Below are 24398 nucleotides of genomic sequence, written 5' to 3'. Positions count from 1 at the left end.
ATGTTGAGTGATAAAGTGATTTTCAGCAACATTAAAATCATGAACTCAAATGTCATTGTTTAAAAAAAAAAAAAAACAATGACTGTAACAGTGCGTAAATCAGACCTTTCTGTAACGCTAACGTTAATAAGCTTAAGCGAAAATAACGAAATAAGTGTGTAGCGGAGTGTTTTTTGTACACAGTGCCGCGAACTGTCAATCACTCCTGTACGCGTGCATCACTGTCCTCCTCAGCTGCAGCAACTTGCGCTCTCTTCATCAAGCTTTAAAACAAAAAGGGGACAAAAAGATCATATTGTCTTTGTGCATAGGCTTTAGATTAATTAGATAAATGAATATCTAAATTTGTGCCTTGCCGTCTACGGTATTTTTTTAGAACTTAGAAAAAAGATGCTGCAGCCAATGAACAGCCAGCGGGGGCTGCAGGACGACTCAACCTCCGCAGACAGTTTTTAATGTTTATCAGACAATAAATACTCAAGATTTTGCTTTAGTATAACTCACAACGAGTTTCACACACCTTCTCCGGCCACGTTGAGTTGTTGACACTTAACAGTGGGAAAAGCGACACATGCGCTATTCACTTGTATAACTTAAGGGTGAATTTGTAATGTAGTTTCTGCTCTGGGTGGGATGAATTAGGACGCTTGCATTGTGAAGGGCGCTCTGAAAATCGGCAGTGCAGGTAAAAGATTAAAACCTCTATTAAAACAGATGTCCAAATGAGCGTACCGGTACGCTACAAGCACGTTCTGGGCGCACGGAGAGGTGGCGGTGTGCTCAAGAGCTATATTTGGAAGTGGCGGTACCGGTGCATACCGGCCCACTTAAAGCACTGGCAATGACTATACTTTGGAATGTTTTTGCAGTCCACTTAGAATTCAACATGGAAATCATTTTTGTTTTTTATTGGCATTGATTGTTTTGAAATTCAAATGGTACTTACATGCCTGTGTTTTTATTTCTGTAATAAATATGGCTTTCAAGCCAACAGTTAATTTGGAGGATATTGATGGTTTATTGCAGGTATGTTGTTTACATGAGAAAATCTGTGTTACAAGTTAAACAAAAATTCCAATAAACAATCATATTTTGCATTTAAATAGTTTCTTTGTCTTGAGTTTACATTAATTATTTACATTTTACATTTACATATCCAAAAAGTTTCAGTCTTTTAATTGCGATTAATCGCGATTAATTTTAAAAAATTGTGCGATTAATTAGTTAATTTTTTTTAATCGATTGACAGCACTAATATATATATATTGTCACGGGAGGAGCACAAGACAGACACAGTGGGCGTGGCGTCAGGCCTCGGAGAGGCTTTTATTAACAGAAATCATAAAACAAAGGGAATAAAAGTGGCCAAAAGGGGGAAAGTGTCCAAAATAACAGGGAATCTGGTGTCCTCGTTGTGCTGCGGGATTTGTGTAGGTCGGGCAGTGTTCATCAAGGAAGGGTCCAGGCAAGGGGCGGAGTCCGGCGGCCGCACGCGCTCCCCTCCTTGGTCCGGGGCGCGAGGGGCGGCGGCTTCTCCTAGCGGCCGCGTCTCTCTCGTTGGCCGCGGCGCTGGTAGGGGATGGACGGCCCGGCATCCTGGCCCGTCGGCCGTGTATACGGGTGCGGTTCCCATCCGGACCGCGGGTCCGGCAGCTCACGTCTTGGTGGCGCGGGAGTCCCTCAACGCACCCTTCCTGGACCCACGAGGACACCAGTGTGCATGCACGGGGAAGAGACCGGTCTCCTGAGGAGAGGCGCGTTGGGCTTTTAAACAGCGGCGGTAATGAGGCTCCACTTCCTTCAGGTGTGCCCCATCACACGCCGCCAGCCCTGACTCGTCCAGCGCCCCTCCTCTCACACACCCACTCCAGTCGGGAGCCTGGTGAAGGGCGGCGATTTAGGACGGGGTGCCGGTGACAATCAGGGAGGAGGCAGCTGACTCGTCACATTCCCCCTCCCAAGCGACATCCCCGTCCCCAGGGCGCCACCCACACGGGAGTGCTACCATCCTCAACCAGGCTCCAAACGGTCGGAGTGGGCGGGGCTTCCTCTCCGGGCGGTCCTCCCTCTCGCAGCGCACCAGAACAGGGACAGAGAAACCGGGTTTTAGTGACAGCCTCAACCAACCACAGGGTAAAATGACAATGGAAAAGTCACTTACCCCTTGTGTGGCTGGGAGGCTGTCCCCAGTTTTCCTCCGTCCCAGTCTGGGTTCTCACGAACGTTTGCAAGCGAGAGGGGGTGACGTCACCAGACGTTTCCCAACTGCGCTGTCTAGGCTCCGCCTGCCCGCATTCTCCACCAGTGTCACGGGAGGAGCACAAGACAGACACAGTGGGCGTGGCGTCAGGCCTCGGAGAGGCTTTTATTAACAGAAATCATAAAACAAAGGGAATAAAAGTGGCCAAAAGGGGGAAAGTGTCCAAAATAACAGGGAATCTGGTGTCCTCGTTGTGCTGCGGGATTTGTGTAGGTCGGGCAGTGTTCATCAAGGAAGGGTCCAGGCAAGGGGCGGAGTCCGGCGGCCGCACGCGCTCCCCTCCTTGGTCCGGGGCGCGAGGGGCGGCGGCTTCTCCTAGCGGCCGCGTCTCTCTCGTTGGCCGCGGCGCTGGTAGGGGATGGACGGCCCGGCATCCTGGCCCGTCGGCCGTGTATACGGGTGCGGTTCCCATCCGGACCGCGGGTCCGGCAGCTCACGTCTTGGTGGCGCGGGAGTCCCTCAACGCACCCTTCCTGGACCCACGAGGACACCAGTGTGCATGCACGGGGAAGAGACCGGTCTCCTGAGGAGAGGCGCGTTGGGCTTTTAAACAGCGGCGGTAATGAGGCTCCACTTCCTTCAGGTGTGCCCCATCACACGCCGCCAGCCCTGACTCGTCCAGCGCCCCTCCTCTCACACACCCACTCCAGTCGGGAGCCTGGTGAAGGGCGGCGATTTAGGACGGGGTGCCGGTGACAATCAGGGAGGAGGCAGCTGACTCGTCACAATATATATATATATACACGGATAAAAAGCTAAATGTTTTCATTTCATTTTCATTTCGGTTCATTCTTGGTTTAAAAAAAATCTTCAGGTTCCATATGCAGAGTGAAATGGGAACGGTCCAGCATTTAGCAATAATTAGTATTAACTATTTTATAATTCTTGATTTTTTTAAAACTACTAACACTTTTTTAAGTATGCCTTATGTGTGACCAAAAATGTAGTATTATCTGTTTGATCGCACTGGAGCCTCGTGCACATATTCACTGGAAAAAGGTTCAACGTTACATTCGGCACAAGCAGCGGTCCACTTTATGACATATTGTTAATTATGATTTTTTTTCCATCGATACTGAAACACACGTGAACTACAAAGCCTATTTTACCTCATGAATAGTAGTTAAACTTCAAATGGGCAACATCATGAATATGGAAATGGATTTCTCCCGAGTTAGATACAGAGAAAGCCCAACCTTACCTTATGCTTAGCTTTAAATTATTATTATTTGTTTGTTCATAGCTAAGCCTATATTATTATATACTGCAATTATATTTATCCATTAGAATTATATATTTTTCATTCTTGTTTTGTTCTGATATATTTGCTACATTTAAAGGATTTGTTGTAAAGTGAAGGGAATTAAAAATATCCTGTTGGTACATTATAACATTATTAGGCCAGCAGTTATTATTTCTACATGTAATAAAATGCAAGTTATACATGAATCATAATATAATATCGAAAATAAAATAAAAATGCAGCAAATGAAAATAGGTGATTAATCCGTTAAAATGCAACCTGTACAGGACTCACAAACTTAATTTATTTCTTAGCGTGTTTAAAAATAAATAAATAAAGAAAACATGCAGTAAATGAAAACAGGCGATTAATCTGTTAAAATTTGTTGCTCTGGGTTAACAGTAATTATAAGTATTATATACTTCAGAACTGCCTGCATGGGCCTAATCTAGAGTAGTTGTTTTTTATTGCTTCTGAAAATGACATTCACTTCGCGTGCTCTGGAGCAGATCCGCCTCTCGCAATGCTCAGCTGTGGACGATTTAAAAATGTTTGATATAAAGGTTGCTGTCCCATTTTATACAGGAATTGTTCATTTAAAAAAAAATCTTATTATATTGTTAGTTTTAATAATATTGTTAAAACAAGTTCGTTTAGGCTATTTAACGTGCACTGTGACATTTTACCCTTTTTAACTTATAAACTCCTTGAGATTTTAAAGTTAGTTTAATAGTATTTAATTTCAAGTTTCCCATACAAAAATGTAATATATGGCCATATATGTACTTATATTTTAAATAGCATGACATATATGTATACATATATTTGACTTATCTGAGAACACAATATATGGCTGCAACATATATGTATACATATATTTCACTTATCTGAGAACACAATATATGCCTGCAACATATATGTATACATATATTTCACTTATCTGAGAACACAATATATGGCTGCAACATATATCTATACATATATTTCACTTATCTGAGAACACAATATATGCCTGCAACATATATGTATACATATATTTGACTTATCTGAGAACACAATATATGGCTGCAACATATATCTATACATATATTTCACTTATCTGAGAACACAATATATGCCTGCAACATATATGTATACATATATTTCACTTATCTGAGAACACAATATATGTTCAACATATATCTATACATATATTTGACTTATCTGAGAACACAATATATGCCTGAAACATATATGTATACATATATTTCACTTATCTGAGAACACAATATATGTTCAACATATATCTATACATATATTTGACTTATCTGAGAACACAATATATGTTCAACATATATCTATACATATATTTGACTTATCTGAGAACACAATATATGCCTGAAACATATATGTATACATATATTTGACTTATCTGAGAACACAATATATGCCTGAAACATATATGTATACATATATTTGACTTATCTGAGAACACAATATATGCCTGAAACATATATGTATACATATATTTGACTTATCTGAGAACACAATATATGCCTGAAACATATATGTATACATATATTTGACTTATCTGAGAACACAATATAAGCCCGCCACAGATATGAACATTTATGTGTCCAAACATGTGAAGAAAATATTTGAGTTCCTCCATATATAATACCATATATCTGCATATATTACAGTATAGTATTGGTTTCTCGCATATATGGACAACATTAAGTATAAATATGTTTTATGGCAGTTGGCACACAGTGTCTGGTTGCCGCCACCTTCTGAAATCTGTGTCAGAATAATATATTTACCTACACTTAAATTATCTTTATTAAACCAGTTCTTCTAAAAAATAAAAAATAAAAATAAATAAAAACCTTAATGTCCAGAATTAATTTGGAAAATATAATTTAATATCAAAATGTATCTCTTCGTCTATATTTGAACCTTGCCTGACCTTGCTTTTTTTTTTTTTTTTTACAAACTTTCACTGTTTTACAAACTTTCACTGTTTTAATTGCTTTTTGTTTCAATGAAAATCGTATAGTATCAATATAATGCTCCATTTCCTTCCTAAAAGAAATAAAACAAGGTTTTTTGCATGAGAACTTACATTTGTGAATATGAAATTTTGCATGTAAAACAATAAGATTGATCATGTAAACGTTTTCTTTGCTGTTTTCCAACATACCAAATAATACATATTTCCATAACAAAACAAAATGATGATCAATATTCTGCACAATAAAATCACATAGATTTTGCCAAAATAGTTTTTCAAAAGGGCAATGCCAAAACAAATGTACCACAGTTTCAGGGCAACTAACACAAAAAGAGCAACTAATATCGATATCAGATTTGAATTTTACCAAATAATTTTTGGCTGGGTAAATCCTGTGTATAATTTTGAATGATACTTCCTTAACCTTGTTTGTAATCAAATATTTATTAGGTATTAACCAAACCATTTTCCAATCAATATTGTCTGTTAGGCGATTCCAATATGAATTAACGTAAGGCAAAGACACAATATCTTGTAGAAATAAAGCTCTTATGGAACTGTTGTGTGATTTAAAAGAAAAACAGATGTTACCTATATAAGAGCTCATTACATTAGGCAGAGACCATTGTTGGATGTTGATTCTTGTCTGATGTCTAAATAACATACAAACTTCAGGAGAAATAGCCCCAAAAACTTTGGCATAGTCCCCTGGTGTAACAGGAATCTTATACTGTGCCAAAAACTCACCATAAATTAAAAGAAAACCATTCAAATTAAATAACTGATCCACCAATATGATGCCATTATCAAACCAGCGTTTCTGATAAAGCGATTTGTGTTTATATATTATATCCTTATTGTTCCATATATATTACCTATGAGGAGAATAATTGTGCTTGTGGATCAAAGACCATGATAAAAAGGCCTGACGGTGAAATTCAGCTAGTTTTGCTGGTATTTTATCAATATTATAATTACAGCTAAGAAAAAAATGAATACCACCCAGTTTTGATAGAATATGGGAGGGAATACAACACCAAATGGAATTAAGATTTTTAACAATTTGTTTAAGCCAATTAACCTTACATGTATTATTCAATGTAGCAAAGTCCAAAACATTTAAGCCACCATTCTCATATGAATTCATAATAACTGTCTTCTTCATGTAATGTATTTTATTTTTCCAAATGAAATCAATCAATATTTTGTCAATTTCTTTACATAGTTTTTTATCAAGATGTAAAGCCATTGCTGCATAAATAAGTCTAGAAATACCCTCTGTCGTCTGACCTTGCTTTCTTGCACATTTACTTGGTGGATTACGTAGCCTCCGGTAACGGCCATCTGATTTTTAAAACTAAGATAATAATAATAATAATAATAATAATAATAATAATAACAATACCAATAACATATTGGTTTTGATTTAAAAAAAATAAAAAAAATTCTTATTGAGATTTTTTTTCAGTATTTCAAACCAGTTCTGTCACTATAGCAACACCCGCGTAAACCTGATGAACGTTAATGAAGAAGACACGACAAGGAGAAGTAAGACATGTATGCGCTTGTGAAATGGTGTGCCGGGGTTGATGAGGGGAAATTTAGTATTGTTCACATTAAATACATACGAAATTTTGATCTGGAAAGTGATTACATACGAAGACGAATTTGCCGTCGAGTGGGGTGTGGGAAAACGACCAAAAGGTGGATTCCCCATTTAACGTTAATATGGCTACCGTTCAATCAGTTGGAGGTAAGTAAGTGCAACCCTAACGTTTTTTTACTGCTTTGTATTAGTTACACAGGGATATAATATAAGGACAATGTAATACGAGGCGGTTTATAACTTTTAGACGTTAACAAACCCAACTGGCTGAATGCAGAGGGGTCTTGCATCAGCCTGAAGGCTTGCATTCTCAATAATAACCGCCTCGCTATAGGCTACATTATTCCTCTTATTACATGGCTAACGTTACGTACAAAATAAATAAATAATTTGACACAAAATATTGATTTAAAAAAAAAATGTATTGCTTCCGCAAAAGAAAATAGTCCGTTCCGCGTCCAACGCTGTGTTTTTCATGGCAACGGCGTAACGTTACTTCGCAGCGGTTTGTTAACAGTTATCAATAAATAACAGGCCGCATACTAAACCAAGCCATGCAATAAGCTATATTAACATAAATAGATAACTTAATACGAAACCACGTTGTCAAGGAATGTGTTTGTGTTGTTTCAAACCTGTATGAATTTCTTCTGCTAAACAGATAACAGAAAAAAAGATATTTAGAAGAACGTCATCAGACAGTTTTTGGTTTCATTGACTTCCATAGTATAACGTTATCTTTTTTCCTACTATGGAAGTCAGTGAGACCAGAATCTGTCTGGTTACTGACATTCTTCTAAATATCTTCCTTTCTGTTCAGCAGAAGAGAGAAATTCATACAAGTTTAAAACAACATGAGGGTGAGTATATGATGACAGTATTTTCATTTTAAAGTGGAGCATCCCTTTAACTCAGACCCTTGTTGGTACTATCAGTGTGTTAGTGGCAATGGTGACTGATATTTCTCTGCAATAGACATGAATACTTTGGAGCGAAAGTTGGACAAACGTTCGAAGAAAGATTCCGAAGACAACGCCATTGTGGGAAAGAGAATCCGTGTTGCCAAACGTCTGTGGGAGGATGAGGATGAGGATGACCCCCCTACTGCCGTGGCCACAGTCAGTGGAACCAAAGTGAGTTTTTTGTTTAATTTACTAACTCTTTACCCCATAATGATATATATATATATATATATATATATATATATATATATATATATATATATATATATAACTAAGGCAATAATTTGTATGTTTAATTTAAAATAATTTAATTTATATGTTTCCACAGGCTGCCATTCACAATCAAGGGGCTGAAATCCTAGATTCCATTTCCTTGGAAGAACAAGCAGAAAATAGTGACAACGAGCTCTCACTTGTGCGTCAAGAATTGCTAGAAATAAAAAAATTCATCTTTACAGGTAAATGTATTATATTTCCATTCTGCACACACATACACACACACAGTAAAACTTAAATACTTAAATACAGGCTTTTATTTTGTCAGATCATAAAACTTGACCTGCCAATGTTTCTTATTCATTGACCAGACTGCTGGCCTGCCATCCCACACAGTAAAATTGGCTGGTGTAAATTGTTTATGGGGACTTACATCATCACATCATTATTTTAAAAGGACTGATAAGAAGCGTGATGTTTTCAACAGTTTGTCTCACTAATACATAGATGGAATAAATGCAGAGACTGAATTTCCCTCACAGGATCAAAAGAGTATACTTCTATTCTTATACTTTTTGGCTACAGTCTTTCACACCCTTTTTTCCTGTTGATGCAGAGATACCTCAGATAAAAGAAATGCTCAACAGAAGCTCCATGCACCTCGGCAGTCCAGGGTCTCTCCCCAGCCCTTCAAACCCTGTTCAAATAGTGAGTACTTTTGGTAACACTTTAGAATAAGGTTCCATTAGTTAATGTTAGTTAATGTATTAATTAACATGAACTAAGCAAGAACAATCCTTCTACAGCTTTTATAAGTCTTAGTTCATGTTAATTTCAACATTTACTAATGCATTATTTAAATCAAAAGTTGTGCTTGTTAACATTAGTTAATGCACTGTGAATTACCATGAACTAACAAGGAATAACTGTATTTTCATTAACTAACATTAACGAAGATGAATAAATACAGTAATAAATGTATTATTCATTGTTTGTTCATGTTAATTAACACATTAACTAACATTAACTAATGGAACCTTATTCTAAAGTGTTACCGTACTTTTTTATGCAGTGCTGTTGGAACGTATGTGAACTGCTTGCAATCACTTTGTCTTATATATCAGGGTAGCCGCGGGGTCTTAAAAGTCTTAAAAAGGTCTTAAAAAGGTCTTAAATGACATGTTCCTAAATTAAGGCCTTAAATAGTCTTAAATTCCGTTGTCCAAGTCTTAAATTTTTTAAACGAAGGTCTTAAATTTCATTATACTAGCCTATTTATTCAAAGTCAACCAGACTGCAACGCAAGGTGAAATGGGGGAAACAACAACAACGTGAAAATTCAACAGGGTTTAGTGTAACGCCAGAGAACGTCTAATTTCTAGTATTTATTTGTTTTTTAAATCAAGTGATCAAAGTGCTCGTTGCCGCTGTGATCGAGAAGGGTCTTGTAAAATGTGCTGAGGTATTATTAATTCGTGGCCACAAAAAATTCACCTGAATATTCACCAATTCACAAAAACAAACAAAAAAAGGAATAAAAAGCTGTACGAGAATAGTCGGCCTTCACAGGTAAGAAAAACAGTTTAATAATTATTATTAATTCGTGGCCATGAAATAATTCACCTGAATATTCACCAATTCACAAAAAAAATAGGTCTTTAGCATTCACTAATTAATAGTATCAAATTGTTTTTGGCCATGTTGTAATTCGTTAAATCAAAATGAGGGAGGGAATTAGTTCAACGTGTCCACGATTTATTAAAACAAGGAATAAGTCGTCGTAACAATGAATTATTTAGATCAGTGGACAGGGCGCATAAGAACAAACAGTGAGAGAGCCCCGGCCGCGCACGCCTCACTCTCGCCATCTTCAACGAGCGCTGTATTGCTCTCTCTCTCGCGCGCATATCAACACAATAGTAAAAGGTCAGAAGACCGATTGTGTTTTATAGATTAGTGGTTTGTTCATACAAAGTGTTTGATTAGCATGTTTAGGAAATGCATAATACAAATTGTATGGGTTAATGTAACGGTAAACGGATAAAACTGCGCATGGAAAACTGGTCTAGCGGTCTCTGGTAGTGCAAAAATGTATTACAACTAAATTCAATGCACGCCATTGACGCCACTTAACCGAGCAAAATGTTTCACTCGGTTACGCAATTTTTAACGTTTAATCGGTTAACCCCTAGTTTTCGCGCCGGCGGCAATGGATCAACATTCTAATCAACCAGTCAAGAGGAGAGACATCATGGGGAAGTGTCGTTCGGTTCGGTGTAACTGTTTATTTTCTAACTGAGCGGTTCGTTGGACCATTTTACCTGCTGACCAAAATTTCATTATTTCAAATGTAGGCACGCTGCACGTGGCAAGCGCGCTCATAAAGAGCCGCCGGCGCGACCACAACATTGTCCAACATCAAATGTGCAAACGTAATGTAAGCGGAACGAAACTGCTTGTTATTGTGTGGTTGAAGGACTGTTTATCAGTTTGGATGAGTGCAGCGCGAGCCGATCGTGATCAAGCGACACTGTTACTACACAGCGCTAGGGCTGCACGATGTGTCGTTTAAGCATCGATATCGCGATGTACGAATCCACGATAGTCACATCGCAGGATGTGCGATGTAGGCTGTCGTAGTTGATCTGTTATTCAATAACTGTACGGGACAGCTGCTCCCCGGCCCTTGACGAATGTGATTCGCGGATTAATTGCACAGCTTAACCATCATAGAGGGAAAGTTTATCATTAACAGGACTGAAAAACACATGCAAGTTTAACAGGGCAGAGAGAGAGAGAGAGACAAAGAGAGCGCGCAAGAGAGACAGTGAGAAGAGAGTGTGCGCGAGAGAGACAGAGAGAGCGATCCGTCTTCAAACAACAAGAGCGCTGTCTTGCTCTCTCTCCCTCGCGCATATTAATCAATTGACACGATGGTGTCGATGTTTAAATCATTTAAAATGAGAATGTAAGTGTGCTCACCCCATTTTTTTTGTATGAAAAAATATCGCAATACATATCGCAGAAAAATAAAATATCGCAATGTCATTTTTTCCAAATAAAGTGCAGCCCTACACAGCGCTAATAAGAGATCCATTAAAGAAAACATTTGAATTCGCCACAGAAGTAAAAACATCGCTGCAAGATCTAGTGAGAAACATTCACATTTCTCCGTTATTAAAGGATCGAACAGCGGGTGGAAGCCAGGAAGAAAAATTGTGCCATGAATGAACTATCCAGTGTCCACAGATCAGCAGCATTCACCATGGATTTACTGTAGTACCACTAACTGCAACCATGGAAGTTTGGCAGGAATAGTAGGCTATAATGCTTTCAAGTAACATTACGTTGGTTTTATTTTGACATTATGAATACAATTGCTACAATTAAATTGTTAATCTGAACTAAAAATATAACTTTATAACTATTACAATATTAGGCTACATTTATTTTTTTCCAAGGAGCTGTTTTGTTTTATATGCTCCTAAGAAGAGTCTATTATAGCTCCATCACTGGTCAAAGTAAAAAATATATATCATACTTTATTATGTTAATTTTAATTAAAAAAATAATAAAATACTCTGGCATTTCTTTCTTTTTGCTGTATCGAAAACATACTGAACCGTGACACAAGTGTATTGTATTGAACCGAACCGTGAATTTTGTGAACCGTTACACCCCTACTATCTATATCTCTCTTACCTATCTGTCTACCCCTCTGAAGCAATGGTTGAAGCACTTTGAATGCTGAGAAACTTTACTAAGACGATTTGAAAAATTAGTTTATCTGTTTATTGTTATGAATGTTTGATATTTACCAAAAACATCACTTTGCAGTGTATTGTTGAATGAGTTTTTTTTATAATAAATGTGTTTTAATTAAGACATTTGTTTGTTAGTAATAGTCATTATTGGGATTTAATCTGGTGTTTTTTACGACTGCGTAATGGGTGCGATGTAGGTCTTAATTTTCATTAAAATGGTCTTAATAAAGTCTTAAATTTGGGGTGATCAAACCTGGGAAAACCCTGTATATTAATTGGTCATAATCGAATACAATTTACTGTAAATTTGTCCTAATCTAATCTCCCAAATTGCCTGGTACCTTGTGGCAATGGCTCTTTTTCACACTACTTATTGATAATATGACATCTCCAACATTGACAGTAGGGACCAGGAATGCTTGACATTATACTATTGGGACCAATTTACACAGTCAATTGTACATAAATCTTGAATGCTGGATATTTTGTTTACTATACTGAATCGAAACTTTTAAGCCTATCTATTTCATTTTGTTCAACAGGAAGAAATTGTCCCAGGTTCAGGTGTTTACGTATCACGAAGTGTGTGGCGCTCTGCTTGCCAGGCATCTAGTGGGACTTCAATGGCAAGGATTTTGCTGCTTGGGGTGTTTGACATTGAAACACTCATCAAAAGTAATTTGAGAGGTTAGTATTGTCTGTGCAGTAGTGTAGAGTGTAGTTAAAAATGCTTATTCCATAGGCACATTTGTTATGTTAAATGACAAGTTCGGTATTTTACACTTAAAGCCCTGTTTTCAGATTGTTTTCTGATGAAATAGAATGGTTAAGACTTAAATTTGGACAAATGCTGCTGGTAGGGCTGGGCGATATGGCTTAAAAAAAAAATCTCAGATTTTTTCACACCAAACCCGATTTTCGATTTTAATTGATTTTTTTTATTAATTTAAAAACAAACTACAACCGACAAAGAAATTGCTCAAAACAAATGTACTCTTTATTTTGTTCTGATTTTCAGTTATGCAGTTTAATCTAAATTTCCCCTTTGTGCATAAGTGTAACAGGAAACAAGCCTCAAAACATGCTTGTAAACGAGATGGCAGGCACTGCCATTGTAAACAGTGAAAATGTAGCTTATCAGTTTTCTAATAACTTACAGTGACACAATGCACCTTCAAAATAAATTAAAATATAAATAAAAAATAAAATTGTGTGTCCCTCTTTGATAAAAAACTTTTGGATAAATAAATGTAACCAAAATGACAAAATTAGATCTATTACAAAAATACATTACAATGTCCCAGTGGTATTCATAAAGTGCTAACAAAACTTTAAACTCATTAGCGTTAGCATTACAGAAAGGTCTGATTTACGCACTGTTACAACAGTTATTGTTTTTATATTGAAAATAAGTCATTTTGTGTGTTTTTTTCCCCAAATCAGTGACATAATTTATGAACTTGGGAATTAAAGAGTTAAAATCTTGGATTTTTTTTAAACATTTGGTAGTTTTGATCAGGACTGAGGTTGATTAACAGATTTATGCAAAAAAAAAATATGAATCTGATACATTTTTACAGCAGTTTAATTGAGTGGATGTTGTCATCCCGAACAACTCTAAAGGGTAGTGAATTTGAACAATCCACAAGGGTTAAGGTAAAAAAGTTACTTAGATCACCTTTAAGCTGTGCATGTAAATGGACCGACAGTATGTGTCTGTTTTCAGCCATTTTGATTGTCATTCTGCTGATAATGAAAACGTAAACTATATACTGGTTATTTTTCATACTGAAAACCATATTTTTTCCTCAGGAGGGGAATCCAAGGTTTCAAAGGGGGAGATGGGGAGAAAAGAAGCGCCCTGGATGAAATAAAAGTGAAAGCTATAATGGGTAAGTTATGATTTTGCTATTTGACATCATCTGCCACAGGTCTGTATGTATAGTGTTGTGAGCCTTGACTCAGTCAGATCTCCTCAAGAACCACTTGGGGTTAAGTGCGTTGCTCAAGGGCACAACGGTGGTGAACGGGTTTCAAACTCCAAATTCCAGGCTACTAGCATACTAGCCAGGTTCCTTTACTGCTGTGCTACCACCACCCCTTTTGGCTTCGTGCCTGCGTCTGAACCACACCCATAGAAATATTTGCAAAAAAATGGACAATCATATTAGCAATAAAGCAATAAAGGAGCAATAAAGATTTTTGTCTTTAATTTTTGACCAGTGTTTTGTCTGCTTTATACCTAAAACTTTTTTTCTTTAAAATCTACCTTTTCAGATGCTGTTATGTCAAGACACTCAGTTTCGACTGGCCAGATCGGAGCAGCCCTGAATGGGAAGATGGCAGAACTAAGACTGGCAATGTCCAGGAAAAATAATTTAAAAACAAAATGCATTAAAGTTTCTATTTGAAAAGACCTGGAATTGTGTGTTCTGTGGAATGAGTATAAATATATATGCAGGATATATAAAAAACATAGTTGTACCACTAATATAAGTGAAAGTACATGGTGTCATCATATTAGAAGCATATTTGTATCCCTAATATAAGTGAAAGTATGTACTCTGGAAATAAATACATATATGCATGTATACATATGTGCGTCTTGCATATATTTCACATATATGTGCATATATGCGAAAATATATGGCACTTACATGAAAACGGCCATTTTTGATATATTTTGAAATATATGTTTCATATATGTCTATGTGTTTTACATATATGAGTTTTGCATATATTCTCATATATGCAGCAGACATACATGGGAACTGATATTATATATGTAATTTACATATATTGACATATATTACATTTCTGTATGGGTTGCTTAAATTATTTCTATGAGTTAATAATATGCTATCATGTTTATTCTTGTAAAAAATAAGTGCTTATTCTTTAAGTAAATAAGAGATAAAATGAGGGACGATCCAAATAGCCTATTTAATGTAGGCTACATTATTCAAAGATAAATAAATAAATAATAATAAAAGAATGTATTTAAAAATGCCATCGGCCTGAGTAAATTTGAATTTTATAGAATTGTGTAAATTATAGAATTGCGACATTGAAGGTTAGTGATTTAGGAGTTGAAAATACTGTGAAATTACAAATGGCAATGGATTTTTAGAGCATAACAACTGAAGGTTTATGAAACCTTAGCCAATAAAGCATTTTTTTTTAAACAATGGAACTTAAAGTTGTGAACTAAAATATTATTTCAACCATACAGCATTTGAGTAAATAAAACGCATAGGCTACTTTTCATAACATTTAATCATTCATAAGATGCATAACGTTTCTGGTGTTTGGATTTGTACTTCAATATAATGAGCTCAAAGTTTAAGAATAGCCCTGTTTTCTCTCTCTGTCTCTCTCTCTCTCTCTCTCTCTCTCTCTATTTAACAGCATTAGTTCTATGGAGTATGTCTTCCTTCAGTTAGAATGAATGTTCCCTTTCAGTCGGTCACGTTCGACGTTACGAATGGGATCTCGCCCGAGAGCCCAATCACCTTCGAGTGGTACAAAACGAGCCAATGGTACACAAAGTACCTTGGTCTGCGGAATTTGCATCGCGAGCTCCGCCCCGCAGAGCGGGTATATAAGGAGCAACGCGAGCAACTCGCATTCAAGCTTTCGCTTCGGAGCCGACCACATCGCTTGCTGCAATCACCGGAGTGTTTACAAACAAGAGCTGGTGTTGGTGTGACGGCGCGATTCAGCGGTTCGTCTGGGTTTCCTGCGACAGCTCCCGCGTTCCCCTGAGCGCTTCAACACCTCTAAAAGAGACAAATTTCTCTCACAAAAGAGTTACGGGCCGATTTGCGTCTTTTTAAAGATGTAATTTCGCCCGTGTGTTTCTGGGTGCGGTCGATATATCGCTCCTCGTGACGGTCACGATCGCTGTGTCACGTGTCTGGGCTTCCAGCACGCTGAGACTGCGTTCGTGGATGGCTCATGTTCTCATTGCGGGGACATGACCATCTCGGCGTTGAGATCGAGACTCGATTACCTTAAAAGGTATAGAGTCCCCTCTGCCACACCCCGTTCTAGCTCTTCTTCTCGTAAGAGAGCTACTTCGGCTGGTGGCCAGGGTGATCTGAGGGTTACCGTGTGGGCTTCCCCGACGAGCGAACCTCCTCGGGCCACACCCCCCTCACATACGCCGCAGCCGGTTGAGTTCCCGGATGAGTTTGCTGGACCCTCTCAGGCTCCTGACATCTCATTCGGGGCTCGCGAAGAGGACCGTATGTCGATCGCCGCATCACAAGGCGGGCTTGAGTCCTCGGGAGATGAGGGTTCGGCTGCGTTGCCTCCCTCGGGAGTGCCAGCGTTGTCCGAGTCTGATCCCGAGCTGACGGCCGTGCTTTCCCGGGCAGCGGAGAGCATCGGGCTTGAGTGGAATCCTCCGCCCTGTCCTGAGCGCTCGAGGCTGGATGATTGGTTCCTGGGGGCTGCTCGTGCGGATCGCCAGCACCCCCCTCTGGTTCCTTTCTTCCCGGAAGTGCACCAGGAAGTAACTAGTTCATGGAGGGCACCTTTAACTGCCCGAAACCGTTCTGGTTCTTCCTCCGCCTTCACTGCCCTCGATGGCGGGGCGGCCAAGGGGTATGTTGGGATTCCCCCGGTGGAGCGCTCTGTTGCGATGCAACTGTGTCCACAGAGCGCCTCCGCTTGGCGTGGTGGTCCCAAGCTGCCCTCCAAAGCCTGTAAGTTCTCATCCACGCTTGTGGCCAAGGCTTACAGAGCTGCGGGCCAGGCCGCTTCTGCCCTGCATGCCATGGCCTCTCTGCAGGTCTATCAGGCCAAGCTGCTCCGGCAGCTGCACGAGGGCAGTGCTGACCCAGGGGTTTTGCAGGAGGCGCGCACTGCAACCGACCTCGCTCTCCGGGCGACGAAGGTCACTGCGCGCTCCTTGGGTCAGGTGATGTCCACTTTGGTGGTCCAGGAGCGCCACCTATGGCTGAACCTGGCAGACATGAGGGAGTCTGATCGGGCTCAGCTCCTCAACTCCCCGGTCTCCCAGGATGGCCTCTTCGGCGACGCGGTAGAGAGCTTTGCCCAGAAGTTCTCTGCCGCCCAGAAGCAGTCTGAGGCCTTCAGACACATCCTGCCCCGGCGGCCCTCTGCTGCTTCCACCCCGCCGCCGGCGCAACCTCAGCCTGCTCGTCGCCGAGGGCGCCCCCCTGCGGCCTCCTCCACTCCCGCTCGGCCACAGCAGCAGCCTTCACCCCGGCCGCAGCGAGGAGACGGCCGCAGAAGGGCGGCGCAACCCGTCTCTGCCCCTAAACCTGCCAAACGCCAGGCCAAGCGGCGTTCCTGAGACGGGCGACCTGGAGTTGGAGACGTCAGCTCATCAGGAGATGGTAGCAGGACCACTCCTTCCCCCGGAGGAGGGCCGGGGGAGAATCCTTTGTTCTCGTTTTCCTTTTGTTCCGCCACTGGCCCTGCGGCCAGTGGTACCCATATCTTCATTAAAAGAGCTGTTTCCTCTACCTCCGGGTCCCAAGAGGCCACGAATGACAGCTGGCGACGTGCTTCCTCGCCGCTCTCGTTCCCCTCTCCCCTTGCCAATTTCCATGCAAAGACGGCTCAAGAACGCTTCGCCTTCTCATGCCCTCTTTGCCACTTGGAGTCAGACGAGTGCCCGCACTCCGCCCCCGCTAAGGGACGCTATGCCTCCCATGCCGGGGCTGTCTGCTCCACCACGCTGCCCCACTGTGGGTACGCCTGTAGTCCCCTTGACCCCGCTGGTTCGGTTCCTGGGAGCCTGGCTAGAGCTCCCCAGGCCTTCCCGCTGGCTCATCCGGACGCTCAGGCTCGGCTACGCGATTCAGTTCGCCCGGCGTCCCCCCAGGTTTCGGGGTGTCCACGCGACGATGGTGGGCAAAGATGCCCCTGTCATGCGCGCGGAGGTCGCGACCCTGCTGGCAAAGGGCGCGATAGAGCCGGTCCCTCCAGCCGACATGAAGTCCGGCTTTTACAGCCCTTACTTCATAGTACCCAAGAAGACAGGTGGGTTACGGCCAATCCTGGACCTGCGTGCCTTGAACCGAGCTCTACACAGACTCCCGTTCAAGATGCTAACGCCCAAGCGCATTTTCGAATGCATTCGTCCGATGGATTGGTTTGCAGCGATCGACCTGAAGGACGCGTACTTTCATGTCTCCATTCTTCCTCGACACAGACCGTTTCTTCGGTTTGCTTTCGAGGGGCAGGCATATCCGTACAAGGTTCTCCCATTCGGGCTGGCCCTCTCTCCCCGCGTCTTTACGAAGGTTGCGGAGGGGGCCCTGGCTCCTCTCAGGGAACAGGGTGTCCGTATCCTCAACTACCTCGACGACTGGCTGATCCTAGCTCACTCTCGAGAGCGGTTGTGCGAGCACAGGGATCTGGTGCTCAGACACCTCGCCCGACTGGGTCTTCAGGTCAACTGGGAAAAGAGCAAACTCTCCCCTGTGCAGAGGATCTCTTTTCTCGGTATGGAAATAGACTCGGTCGCCATGTTCGCGCAGCTTACAAACGAGCGCGCGCAGTCACTGCTGAGTTGCCTGAGACAATTCGAGGGCAAGAGAGCGGTTCCACTGAAACTGTTTCAGAGGCTCCTGGGGCATATGGCGTCCGCGGCGGCAGTCATACCGCTCGGGCTACTCCATATGAGACCGCTTCAGCACTGGCTTCACGACCGAGTCCCGAGATGGGCATGGCAACAGGGCACGCTCCGAGTGACCATCACTCCGGCCTGCCGTCGATACTTCACCCCGTGGTTGGACCCCTCGTTTCTACGGGCCGGCGTGCCCCTAGAACCGGTGTCCAGACATGTTGTTGTGTCAACAGATGCCTCTGCCACGGGCTGGGGTGCCATGTGCAATGGGCATGCTGCGTCAGGCTCCTGGCCAGGACCCCGACTTCAGTGGCATGTCAATTGCCTCGAGTTGCTAGCAGTACGTCTTGCTCTGCACCGCTTCAGGGCCCTGCTGAAGGACAAGCACGTTCTGGTTCGTACGGACAACACTGCGACCGTAGCGTACATCAACCGTCAGGGTGGTCTACGCTCCCGCCGCATGTCGCAACTCGCTCGCCATCTCCTCCTGTGGAGTCACAAGCATCTGAGGTCGCTTCGTGCCATTCACATTCCAGGCAGGCTCAATCGTGCAGCCGACGAGCTCTCACGACAGCAGTCTCGCCCCGGGGAATGGAGACTCCACCCCCAGTCGGTTCAGCTGATTTGGGAACACTTCGGAGACGCCCAGGTAGACCTGTTTGCCTCTCCAGAAAATTCCCACTGCCAGTTGTTTTACTCCCTGACCGAGGGCACCCTCGGCACGGACGCCCTGGCACACAGCTGGCCGCTGGGCCTGCGCAAGTATGCGTTTCCCCCAGTGAGCCTTCTTGCACAGACGTTGTGCAAGATCAGGGAGGACGAGGAGCAGGTCCTCATGGTTGCGCCTTTTTGGCCCGGCCGGACCTGGTTCCCCGAACTTGTACTCCTCGCGACAGCCCCTCCCTGGCCAATTCCTCTGAGGAGGGACCTTCTTTCTCAGAGACGGGGCACCCTCTGGCACCCACGTCCCGATCTATGGAACCTACATGTGTGGGTTCTGGACGGGTCACGGAAGGTTTAGGTACCTTGCCACCACAGGTGGTAGCTACCATCACTTCAGCTAGAGCCATGTCCACCAGACATGCCTATGCCTTGAAGTGGAACCTCTTCGTCACTTGGTGTTCTTCACGGCGTGAGGACCCCTGGAAGTGCCCGATTGGGTCAGTGCTTTCCTTTCTTCAGGAGGGGTTGGAACGTAGGCTGTCTCCTTCCACCCTCAAGGTCTATGTGGCTGCCATTTCGGCTCACCATGACCCTGTTGAAGGTAAGTCTCTTGGAAGGCACGATCTGATCATCAGGTTCCTGAGAGGAGCAAGGAGGCTCAATCCGCCTCGCCCTCAGCAAGTCCCCTCTTGGGACCTCGCAGTGGTTCTATCAGCACTGCAGAGAGCTCCCTTCGAACCCTTGCTCTCAGTAGAGCTAAAGTTTTTATCTTTGAAAACTGCGCTCCTGACGGCTTTGGCTTCGGTGAAGAGGGTCGGGGACCTGCAGGCATTTTCAGTTGACGAAGCGTGCCTGGAATTCGGGCCGGCTAACTCTCACGTTATCTTGAGACCCCGGCCTGGGTACGTGCCCAAAGTTCCCACCACTCCTTTTAGGGATCAGGTGGTGAACTTGCAAGCGCTGCCCCTGGAGGAGGCAGACCCAGCCCTGGCGCTGCTCTGTCCAGTACGTGCGCTCCGCACCTACGTGGACAGAACTCGGTGCCTTAGGACCTCAGACCAGCTCTTTGTCTGTTACGGAGGCCAGCAGAAGGGAAAGGCTGTCTCCAAGCAGAGGTTATCCCACTGGATAGTGGATGCTATTGTCCTGGCTTATCAGGCTCGAGACCTGCCATGCCCCCTAGGGGTGAGAGCTCACTCAACTAGGAGCGTAGCTTCCTCCTGGGCGTTGGCGCATGGCGCCTCGCTAGCAGACATCTGTAGAGCTGCGGGCTGGGCGACACCTAACACATTCGCAAGATTTTATAATCTCCGTGTAGAGCCCGTGTCCTCCCAGATACTCGCCCCTTCGGGCCAGTAAGGACCTGCTCGGTGTCAATCCGCTTGCTGCGCCATTCCACTCCGCGGACTGGATGCGTGCGCTATTCCCCTCAGGTGAGTTCCTCAGTCAGAACCCTGGGTTCCTCCAGCACTGTTGATGTCCGACACTTGCGTACATGCCCCTTGGTCAGCCATGTGTGGGACTAGGTGCCTCCATGTGTCGTGATTCCCCTTCTGGGTAATCCCACGTGTGTATGTCCACAGTAAGTCTCTCCGCAGCATGTGTCTTTCCCTTGGCAAGCCCTTGCCAGCTCTGTCGTTGAAAATTCCACCCTGCGGGCTGGGTACCTCAGAGTTCTTATGTATCACCACCTTGGTAGATACCTACTTCTGTAAGTCCTCCCACGGGCAGGCAGCCTGCTAGCATATGTCCAGCTGGAATGTGCTACCCAGCGTATTCTGTGCGAGCTGTAGGCCCTCACTCGTGCTGGCCTCACGACAGGGTGCTATCACTCACACGGGTCGCTGGAAGACAGCCATGTGGCGTTTTGTAAGGGACCCCATTTGTAACGTCGAACGTGACCGACTGAAAGGGAACGTCTTGGTTACGTATGTAACCCTCGTTCCCTGAAGGAGGGAACGGAGACGTTACGTCCCCTTGCCACATCGCTGTTCCGCTGAACGGCCGGGTCACTGGCTCGGCTCCTCAGCGAAGACTTGAATGCGAGTTGCTCGCGTTGCTCCTTATATACCCGCTCTGCGGGGCGGAGCTCGCGATGCAAATTCCGCAGACCAAGGTACTTTGTGTACCATTGGCTCGTTTTGTACCACTCGAAGGTGATTGGGCTCTCGGGCGAGATCCCATTCGTAACGTCTCCGTTCCCTCCTTCAGGGAACGAGGGTTACATACGTAACCAAGACATTTTCCTGCCTTGCTACATGTTGGGCTCATGATCAATAAGTTCCCAGCTAACACAGTTACGTCGTGACGACGTAACTGGACCAGACCATATTCGTTGCAGCGACATCCCAAATAACGTTCCAGCGACGTAACTTTGTGATTCCCATATCCGTCGTGGCGACGTTATAGTGGAACGCCGCTTGAACGTATTGAGTACGTCCCAGCGACTAAACTGGCACATAATGAGAACGTTACTATAAAGTACCATATTAGTCGCAGCGACGTACCATATAACGTTCCAGTGACGTAACTTTGTGATTCCCATATCCGTCGTGGCGACGTTATAGTGGAACGTTGCTGGAACGTGATGAGTATGTCCTGACGACCAAACTGTCACGTTATGAGGACGTTCCTATAAAATACCATATTGGTCTCAGGGACGTACCACATAACGTTCCAGTGACGTAACTTTGTGATTCCCATATCCGTCGTGGCGACGTTATACTGGAACGTCGCTGGAACGTGATGAGTACGTCCCAACGACCAAACTGTCACGTTATGAGGACGTTCCTATAAAATACCATATTGGTCTCAGCGACGTACCACATAACGTTCCAGTGACGTAACTTTGTGATTCCCATATCCGTCGTGGCGACGTTATAGTGGAACGTTGCTGGAACGTGATGAGTATGTCCTGACGACCAAACTGTCACGTTATGAGGATGTGACATTACAGGATCATATTGGTAATTAATATTTTCACCTCACCATTACCTTGAAATACATAAAGAACTAATAAAGTAAATTCATCTCTAGGGCAAAAAATAAACCTTATGAAATCTAATTGTAATCTAATTATAGGGGATTCATAGTTAATACATTAATTACATACATGCAATGCAAACAAATACAAAAACATTCTAATATAAAATAGACAAAAACACACTGCATTCATTCACAAATCAATATTTATTCAGCACTACTTTCTAAAAATACGAAGCCAAAACATTTTGAACGTTGCACCTGTTCTTTAACCATGCAAAATGTTACTAAGTTATGAGCACAGAAAACTAAACACATCAATTCATAGATTACACAATATGAACAACAGAAAATGTTTGTCTTAAGGATGGGGAGATGGTTAATGACGTTATCAGTGAAAATTATAAATAATTATCAGTAAACTTATTGATACAACATAATTTAGTGCAACAAAAAATACATGATAAATAGATATGAAACAATTCAGCAGATACTGCACAGAGATACTGCACAAAGTAACTGTGAGCGTCGTATGAGGCTCCTGTTATAAATGTCTGGTGGTGATGTGCTTTAATTACACGACATGCAGGAAAAATATTTGGCTAATTCATGCGCACGATTTTCTATTTCATTCCCTCGATTTGCTAAAACGTGTACACTATTTATACATCAAGAGAACGAATTAGTAAATTGTGCATACGATTTAGCAAATCAATGAAATGTAAAAGTAGTCGTGCACGTTTAGTACATAGAGGGAGCGAATTAGTAAATCATGGACATGATTTCTTTCTTTTTCTTGCATGTCATGATCAGGGCTCTGTGCTCACTATCAGAGGATAAAACTAAACAATATAACAATTACCAAAGAACCATAATTTTTGAGCTTCTCAGAAGAAAAACATTCATAAAGTGTAAAGATATGAAAAATGAACAATATAGAGATTTCTAGCATCTCTCCTGTATTATTTGTCCCACCCGAAAAAACAAAGTTTTTTAAGAAAATGAGCATATCGACTTTCTCAGAAGAATCTGTGATCTGTGATTACTGACTGTGGAGAAGACTCTTTCAGACAGTGCTGAGGAGGCAGAGTTAGGTGCTGGACAGCTGATAGAGAAGAGGAAGAGGGTGTTTCTTACCCCAGCAGCAGAAGACAGGCTCTTCTGAGGGAAGGACAGGAGGCTTGATGCAGTGTTTTGCTGTAGAACAAGGCTCCTTCTCAGCACCTGATCTTCTTCAGAAAAGAGTTCCTCTAGTGTAGAGTCAGACACTCAGACTTCTTGCAAACTGGAATCTTTTAATAACATTTAGCATATTATTGTAGCCATGTTCATTGTTTTTATTATAACACATGGCAAGCTTATGAGAAAATTGTTAAACGTGTTCTTCCTCCTCTTCTTCATCCTGGGCCTGCTGTCAACATCCTTCTCTGAGCTGAAAGGGAGGATCATCTTGTTAATGTTGCTCATGTATGTACACAACCAGTCAAAAATCTGGAATCTTTTCTTTATGGTTTTCAAGAGAAGTCTCTTCTGCTCACCAAGGCTAGATTAATTTGATCAATTAAAAAAAAAAAAAAACAGAAAGAAAGAAATAACAGTTTTCATACTGTTTTTTTTTAATATACTTAAACATATTTATTGAAATAATTATGAGGCAAAGCTGAATTTTTCAGTAACTTTACTCCAGTCTTCAGTGTCACATGATCTTTTTCATATACTGATTTGCTCATCGGGAAACATTGCTGATTATCACAAATCAGTGCATTTACATGCACCCAATGGCATTATTGCCGCTAAGATCGAAGTGTACATCTGCTCATGACATACATGATGTAAATCACATCTGCAGTTAGCTTACTACGGTTGTTAGTTCCACTGAACTCTATTGGTAAAGAAGGAACTTTTTGAACAAAGTTGGTTTTAGGGAAGCGCACCCCATATTAGAAATGATGGGGAAGAAAACTTAGCATTTCTGGAAATAAAATAAATAAAATAAATAATAAAGAAATAAATGTAAATGTGTAGACAAAAGTTTGGGCAGCACAACTGTTTTCAACACTGATAATAATCAGAAAAATTTATTGAGCAGTAAATCATCATATTAG

At 42.3% G+C, this 24398-nt stretch overlaps 1 protein-coding gene and 1 long non-coding RNA gene across 2 annotated transcripts; both read left to right on the top strand.

Moving 5' to 3' along the window:
- The first annotated feature begins 7038 nt into the window (after positions 1–7038).
- Positions 7039–13918, top strand: LOC113072938 (uncharacterized). Its single transcript, XM_026245814.1, has 6 exons — positions 7039–7249; positions 8078–8235; positions 8393–8522; positions 8897–8988; positions 12587–12731; positions 13857–13918. Exons 1-6 carry the CDS (start codon positions 7225–7227, stop codon positions 13916–13918), a joined length of 612 nt encoding a protein of 203 aa, XP_026101599.1. The 5' UTR covers positions 7039–7224.
- Positions 13879–14460, top strand: LOC113072933 (uncharacterized). The gene is made up of 2 exons (XR_003280408.1): positions 13879–13936; positions 14322–14460. It is a non-coding gene; the product is annotated as an uncharacterized LOC113072933 (long non-coding RNA).
- The last annotated feature ends 9938 nt before the right edge of the window (positions 14461–24398 follow it).

Source organism: Carassius auratus, unplaced genomic scaffold (assembly GCF_003368295.1).
Source record: "Carassius auratus strain Wakin unplaced genomic scaffold, ASM336829v1 scaf_tig00011025, whole genome shotgun sequence".
NCBI lineage: Eukaryota > Metazoa > Chordata > Actinopteri > Cypriniformes > Cyprinidae > Carassius > Carassius auratus.
Note: the sequence above shows the minus strand (reverse complement) of the source record. Positions and strands in the feature narration are given on the sequence as shown.